This window comes from Synchiropus splendidus, chromosome 12 (assembly GCF_027744825.2).
Source record: "Synchiropus splendidus isolate RoL2022-P1 chromosome 12, RoL_Sspl_1.0, whole genome shotgun sequence".
Taxonomy (NCBI): domain Eukaryota; kingdom Metazoa; phylum Chordata; class Actinopteri; order Syngnathiformes; family Callionymidae; genus Synchiropus; species Synchiropus splendidus.
The window spans coordinates 5,931,376-5,939,069 of NC_071345.1; the positions used below are offsets into that span (position 1 = coordinate 5,931,376).

General features: G+C 43.0%; 1 protein-coding gene across 1 annotated transcript; it reads right to left on the reverse strand.

Annotated features, from left to right (window-relative positions):
• Positions 1 to 4,953: 4,953 nt before the first annotated feature.
• Positions 4,954 to 7,286, reverse strand: si:dkey-1j5.4 (leucine-rich repeat-containing protein 15). The gene is made up of 5 exons (XM_053881549.1): positions 7,197 to 7,286; positions 6,755 to 7,011; positions 6,425 to 6,545; positions 5,210 to 5,345; positions 4,954 to 5,144 (listed from the first exon to the last, which is right to left on the reverse strand). Exons 1-5 carry the CDS (start codon positions 7,284 to 7,286, stop codon positions 4,954 to 4,956), a joined length of 795 nt encoding a protein of 264 aa, XP_053737524.1.
• Between the last annotated feature and the right edge of the window lie 408 nt (positions 7,287 to 7,694).

Genomic DNA, 7,694 nt, shown 5'->3' on the forward strand with positions numbered 1-7,694 from the left:
TGCTCAGTGTGGTCAGATGTCGGCTGTCGCTTTGAGGTTTGGACGCGATTTTTCCGTCTGACTGCAGGAGCTGCCCGTCACGGACGCTGCATGCATCTTGTCAAATATGCAGCGCCCTGCCATTTACCGGCTTCTTTTGAATGATTTAATATTTCATGCCTTTGTCTGCATCTTTAATTATTCATCCACAAGTCCAGACGACTGTGAAGGGTCGGCCTCAGTCGTTTTGATTTTATTTTGCAATTCAAGATGACATTTTTGAGAGCAGTGAACTATGCTCAAATTGGCCAAACAATGAATAGTAAATGACTCTGGTTTAAAATATTTTAAGAGGAAAACTCATGACATTCGGGTGTGTAGTTGCCTTCACAGTGTTGCCATCTGGAATATTTCCACATCAGGGCTGCTTTCTCAAAACACCACTTCGCAGATGGGAACAGAAGTTCGTATGAAACTCTTCGCTCGCCCGGGAATTTCATCTATTTTTGCGGCTTAAAACATCGGAACATATGGTTCCACAAATCTCCAGGAGCAATGAGCAGCGTGATGCCGGGCGCCGCGGTGAGAGCAAGGGTGCCTCATGACAAGAAGCACCCCTACTCATTAAATTCATGTTTTGCTGTTCCAGTCATTAAAACTCAGCCCCAAGGGAAACTGCTTCCACAGAATAATGCATCTATTAAACGAACATGGAATTATACATATGTATATTTCCATGAGCAAAATGGAGGCAAGGTCACGTCTCTCAGAGGCTGCAAATGGCAAGAAAAAGAACATGCTGAAATTTGCTTTTCTATTTTTAAATCTAAAGGCAAACAGGAAACACTGTCATCATAACTGAACAGCATTATTTTTGCATCATATGAAACAGAAGCTGAGCCATGAGGAGGTGACTCATCTTTATAATACACAAAATAGCACCAGTGCAGTATTTAATATGTGTTGTCTTGCTGGTCTTCTCATGCATCCTGGTGTCATTCAGCAGTTTAGATAGATAGATGTAAGCTGGCTCTTCCTTTGGTCAGTGCAGGTGATTTTATCCGTATCACTCACTAACTCACAGAGAAACCGAGCCACACACAGGCCATTCATCTTTGAAATGGCATTTGGAGATGCAGCTTGATCCTCCAGCTCTCTGACCTCCTGATATATAATTTTTTAAACAAGCAACAAGGGTGCAATCTCCCCCCCAAGTGTTCTGGTGGATCCATGTTTCCGACCCACATACTTTCACACCTACTCCCAAATTGAATCCCGGTATCTTCAGCTTCCTCCTGATAGAGTTACATTGTTCGCTGCCTCTTTTGAGCTTACACCCCTCTGTTGCAAGATCTTGTCAGCAGGGAAAACAGCGTTCCTGACAAAGCTGTGAACTGCTGAGTGTGTGTGTGGGAAGAGAGCGAGAGAGATGCTACGGGTGCAAACTGGTGTGTTGTGGTGATGCAACCTTAATCTCAGCTCCTTTGTGTTTACTGAGGTCCCTCTGTTGACTTCAGGATTTAATGGGCAACAGCAACTGCCAATACTGGTGTTAAATGATGATGTTTTAAGCCAGTGACTGAATGGTTGTTGGCCTAATAGTTACACGGAAGATGTCGTGTTACATGTAGAACCAGAGGAGCCCCACCCCCACGTTTATTTTTTTGTTTTGTTCGACACTGGTGTCCACAGTGTCTGCAGAAGGTGCTTCAACTGAAAACCTAATGCATCACCACGCGATGCTGAAGGCTGCCTGCAGCGTCAGTATAGCATGCAAAAGTTTACTTTCCCACAGTCAATACAAGTAACATCCGACTTACGACCTGCTCGACTTAGGTCCAACCGTACTTACGACCACGGCCAGCAGATGCTTTTTTTTTTAATTCAATGTCTATCACCGCAGCACGTAGCATCCCTGCATCGCGTACGACAGTCACAACAGCACAGTATCCCAGCATCTCACTCTCACACAGTGATCTACCACTACAGTAGCACCTATAACCCTCGCGTCGGCCATTTTGAATAGCATTCGACTTTCATCCAATCTGACTTACGACCAGTTGGTCGGAACAAAGTCAAAACATTGCAGCAACCATAAAAACACAGCACAGACTTTGGGCGGGATGATGGTGGTCTTGGGTGCTTTTTTTTTTTTTAAAGGAAAATCCCACCAAAAACCATCATAGCTAAAAGACAGGAACACTACTTTTTTCTTGCGGTCTGAACCCTGAGGCTTATAAAACGACACAGCTAATATATGGATCTTCACAGGCAAAAGAGCGCAATGCTGTCAAAGTATTGAGCCTTGTCACAATAAACCAATAAAATCACAGGGCTTTTATTGACCATGAAGTGCTCAAAATGCGCTGTTTCCGCTCACGGAGCCGATCTCCTGGAGGAGCGGAGACGAGAAGAAGTAGCTGAGAATGACTGTGGTGTCGGAACTTTGGACACTCCGGCGAAAACAGCGCATGTTGAGCGCTTTTATGTCAATAACAGATGTGAGGAGTTGATGATTCAAGTTCAGAACATTGCCCAGTGTGTTTCATGAGTCATTGTGATGCTGGACCCTGTTTTCAAAACTAGTTTAGAAGTGATCCTCATGCATTTTTATGCACCACTGACCTTTCTACGACGAAGACAGCACCACTGCACCTGTGGATTATCCGGTGAGGCTTATGTATAAACAAGAAAATTACAGTAAGTACAGGGGAATTTCGAACCAATACTGAAAAATCCCATCAAATAACCACAGCTGTCTGAGTTGAGCTGTCGACAAACAAATATTTCTGATTCTGACTGAGTGGGAAAACACATAACTGTGTCAAACAAAGACTGCAGTGATGGACCGTGGCACCGCCACGGTCACATGTCGGTGTTAAACCACAGTCTGCAGGAATGCACCACGGCAAGCTCAAGACGCTTCTCTCACGGTCATAAAAACAGGTGATACATCTGAAGTGGCAAACTTTGTTTAGCTCAAATTGACTGCAGTTCAGTGTATTGTAAACTTCTTTCATTTTTTAAATTTCTTTCAAACAATACGACAAGATGTGCTGTTATATTGTTGATAAGGACAGGAAGTAAACATTACAGGATAACAATGAAAATATAATGCTCTTCTTTAACACAAGAAATCTGACAAAAGTGAGCATCCTAACACACAAAACAGACTGTTCGATCCACTTTCAGAAAAGCGTTAGAAACTTTTACGTCAATGTTCTATACAACCTCACTTCCCTCTGAACACGTCAATCAGCGGGAGAACGCCACTATTCCCGGTCAATATGAACCGCCTGTAATGGTGGGCTTCATGGCAGCCAATTATTTTAAACACAAAGAAATGGATGAAAAATGCCTTCGCTGTGTGTGAAACTGGTGTCAGCAAATGAGGAGAGAAGAGCTGGCGCTTGCAACAAAGCCCGGCCATTATACTGGTCTTTGCCCCTCTACGATAATAGCAGGTTTAATGCAGGTGGAAATTATGGCGATTATCTCCCCTGCTGAAGAAGAAGATGCTGTTTCCTTGTCATAGTTATTGTGAGGGAGGTCGATGGGAGTCACCTTGTCAGAAACAGACGCACTTCCCCAGGGCCAAATGTCGATTTCTATTCACAAACTTTTCCCTTTCAATTCTGCCAACTGATGCCTGAGTGGAAGAGTCAATAAAGTTTGGAGAGTTCTCCATTCGATGCTAGTATTCAGGTGTGTTTCGAAACGCTCCTACCATCTGTTTATCGGCTTATACCAAATTGGTTCGGGCGGATCAGGGGACTCAATATATGAAAATGGAAATTAAAAAGTGAACAAAATAGCTGTTACATAATTTCCCAAATGTTTTCCAAAACATTATGGCCATCTGTTTATGCTGTCTGTCTGAACACATACGAGTCTGGAAGACAATTTTACACTCAAGAAGCCTGCATATTAATTTCCTTCAATATTCACCTTATCTTTTTTGCGACTCAATTCGTCATGTCAAAGGTTTGAAGGTTATTTGTTGGGCATTTGGCTGTTGAGGTAAGGGAACAGTCTGAGGCCCATTTACGCTCCCTTTACATACAAAACTTTTTTCAAACAATGTTGCCTTCACTGACCACATCCATGCGTTCATGACATTGGTTATTGCTGTTAACCAAAACATCCACTGGGGGAGCAGCCCAGAGTCAAAAGGTTATCACAAACAACAACAAACTCCAAAACCAACATGGCGACTGTGGAGGAATTATTGATAATATACCTCTTGCACAAAAGAGGAAAACAGAGAAAGTATTGTAGGAGGCAGTGGGTAGTAACTGCAACACTGCCCCCCGTGGCTCTGCATGGAAACATGCAGAAATATGGACAAATTCACCAGTTAATACTCCACTATTATGGTGTTGTTTACAGTTGACTTTTGTTGAAAATGTAGTCAGTTTGAACAAAACACTCATCAATACTTTATAATTATTAATAACTGAGTAATATGCTACAAATGCACATATGAATAAATAGTTTATTTAGGGTAATAAATGTTCCCTAAGTCTACAATAAGCAAAACAGCTCCGCAGCGCAGTCATTCCTCCAGGTCCATAACGACGATGCCTCATATTCTATAGCTTGGAACACTACGTTCCAGAGTTGGAACCTTCATGAGATCACTCAACACCAACTGACTATGTTTTTAAAGCTATTTTAATATTGATTGTTGTGTTTGGAGGAAGCATCCTAAAATCCAAAGGCTTACAACATTATTTCACTGTTAACCTAAAGATTAGTAACTACAATCCACTGAATCGGATTAAAGTAATCCCACTGAGTTTAATCCATCAGTTTCCAGATTCAATTTTTAAGTGCTGTATTTCACAAATGGAAATAGATCTTTGATTGTTGATAAACTGTATTAATATTGCCAGTAAGGAGGGGAAAAAAAGGAGAGCAGGAGGGAAGAAGTGAAAAGAACTTTCTGGTCACTAGATTTAGTTTCCGGTATTTTTAGGCTTGACAGAGCAGCTTCACACCGTGGAGGCTGCTTAAGCTCTTCTTGCGAAGCTCGGGAGGACTTGAGCACTTCAAAGCCTCTCGTGGTGACAGTGTAGCGCTGGTCTGCCGCATCCATCCCACCAAAGAGCTGATGTTACAGTCACACAACCAGGGGTTGTCATGGAGATGCAGCTTCTTCAGGTCTAAGAAAAGATCGACGTGAGCGGCAGCATTCCCACAGAACTTCAAAGATTGGAGACGGTCTCACGTGGTAGAAGAGCAAGCGTCTTTCCCTCAATGGTCGCCAGGCGGTTTCCACTCAGAGCGAGGCGGGAGAGATTTGGAGTGTGTTTAAACACAGCGGGAGGCAGTCGCTCCAGCTCATTGTTCCGCAGGTACAGTTCCTGTTTGGAAGACAGAACAGTTTCATCACAATAATAACGTCTCTTGGCTCAGAATGAAACGTTATTTTAAATATTTTTTCTTGTTATCTCTGTATCGAGAAAGATCAATGAGAGTAAAGCTATCGTTCGTCCATCATTCTACAGAGATGTGCAGCGTATAGTGGACTGTGACATGGTTGGTGCAAACATGGATTTCCACTTTAGTTTCCTCCCTCCACACCACACAGAGGTTAACTGGTCATCTTAAAATGACCTGTATTGTGTGTGTGTGTTCTTGTACTTCCATCTTTGTGAGAACCTGTATGACTTTTTAATCAACAGAGTGAGGACATCTTTGTCAAGCCTCATTTTGAGGGTGAAAGCTACAAAATAGTTGGGTTATTATAATAGGTTTTTGGTTTTTTTAAGGGTAAACATTGAGTTTAGCCATTTGTTTCAGATGGTTAGGTTTAGGGTGAGAGGCTGGGGAAAGGGTTATGTTAATGTTTGTCATTGACATTCCTCACTAAGATAATAAGACAATAATAATAAAAATAATAATCAGCCCTGCAATACTGTTTCATGATACCTCATTGGCACATCACTACCTGTAGCCGTATGGTCACACACCAACTACAACTTTGTCAAGACACTTGACACATCAGAATTTTCAACTTGATCACAAATGTCCTCTGAAAACTGTCACTTGAGTCACACTGAAGCTGCGAACCAAAATGTGTTGCATCACCCACTCCATATTACAGTCCACCAGGTTGTTACACATAAAGGCAGAGCTACATTGGCTTTACGTGTAAATGAGCTGCTTCTGTAGCTGGAATTGTTTGGTGTGGACGTACAGTAAGGCAGCGAATAAATTTATGAGTGAAATCTTAAGCAAACACTTCAGAAAAATACTACTTTCATTCTTTTGATCAGCAAAGACATGATAAGATTTTGTTAACCAAAAAAAAAAAAATAGTGAAAGCATGCTCCCAAACTGTGTCTGTGATTTCAGGTTGAATGAACAAAGGAGGGCAACAGTTATTGGCATCACCATCACCAAATCTTTGCTCAAATCTCTGCAACCATCAGTAAATTACCTGTAGCCGACCCAGTCCCTCAAAAGCTGCTGGATTCAGCGCTGTAAGGAGGTTGTTATCAAGCACGAGCATCTCCAGAGCACGAAGGGGCTTGAATGATCCAGCGGGAATTGTTTTCAGACTGTGAGAGAGAAAATAGCTTTTCAAACCTGAGCTCGCACAGTTGTGTAGCTTCTCATTGTGCGTTGGAGTAAGATTTTGAAGAATTCCCCAATGAAAAATTTGAGAATTAATTCAACAGTGTAAGTTGACCAAATACTGTTGCACAAGAATGTGATGGCTAAACACATGTAGCTGCGTACACGACCACACACACACTTCCATAGCTACCTGTTGTTGTCCAAGTTGAGGAACATGAGCTGTCTGAGGCCGGTGAAGCCCTGAGCTGCGATCCTTTGAATACGGTTTAGGGAAAGATCCAAAACCTTCAGCGCAATGAGAGGTTTGAAGGCGTTGGGCGGAACAGCAGTCAAGGCGTTTAAAGGAAGATCCAGATCCGACAGGTTCCTCATGCCAGCGAACATCTCCGGCTTCAGGGCTCCTATTCGGTTCTGACCCAGCATGAGGAAGCGAAGGTTCAGTAGGTCCTGCAGATGCAAAAGAATGAATCGGAAGTCGCACGATCGCAGGTTTGTTTTTTAATATAACTGTTGCCAAGAAATCAAAGGATTATATCACATTGAGAGAGATTGGTGATGTGGTTGCCATAGAGATTAAGCAGCATCAGCGTCTTGGCAGAAGAAAAAGCCTGGGGGTGGATCGACCTGATCACATTATTTTCCAGGTTGATGGTTTCAATCTTCGGGAGGGATCTCAGGGAATTGGCCTTCAGCTCTGAGATGCCATTCTCGCCTTCCAACATCAATAACACTTTTATTAAAACCGGGCCGATGCGGGCGTCGGTTAAAGGCACGCACCCAGTTTGAGCATCCAGACGTCGGAGGGAAGTTTAGAAGGAAAGGCGCGCAGGGCCTTTTTTTGGCAGTCGACCTCCGACTTATCGGGGCCAGATTTTCTGGAGCATTTGCAGACGTTGGGGCATAAATCCACCGCGGCGTGAACCGACAAAAGCATTGTCAGCAGAAGGAGCTTTGCCATGTTTACTATGGAGAGATTCAAAAGGCATGTATAATTCCCTGCTTTATGGAATCTACCGCACTAAACAGAGAGTCAGGAATCCAAAAGGTAGCTTTTACTTATCATGATCACACTCACCTGAGCGAGCCGCTGAAACTTCACTCTGCCGTGTGTCGGCTCTCCAAATATCGGA

What these genes read in the sequence shown, in the direction of transcription:
- si:dkey-1j5.4 (XM_053881549.1), bottom strand. Translation starts at nt 7,286, where the DNA reads ATGTTGGAAGGCGAGAATGGCATCTCAGAGCTGAAGGCCAATTCCCTG. An exon ending in CTCAACTTGGACAACAACAG is followed by an intron (nt 6,546 to 6,754) that starts GTAGCTATGGAA and finishes TCTCTCTCACAG; the next exon opens with TCTGAAAACAATTCCCGCTG. An exon ending in AGGGACTGGGTCGGCTACAG is followed by an intron (nt 5,346 to 6,424) that starts GTAATTTACTGA and finishes TCTTCCAAACAG; the next exon opens with GAACTGTACCTGCGGAACAA.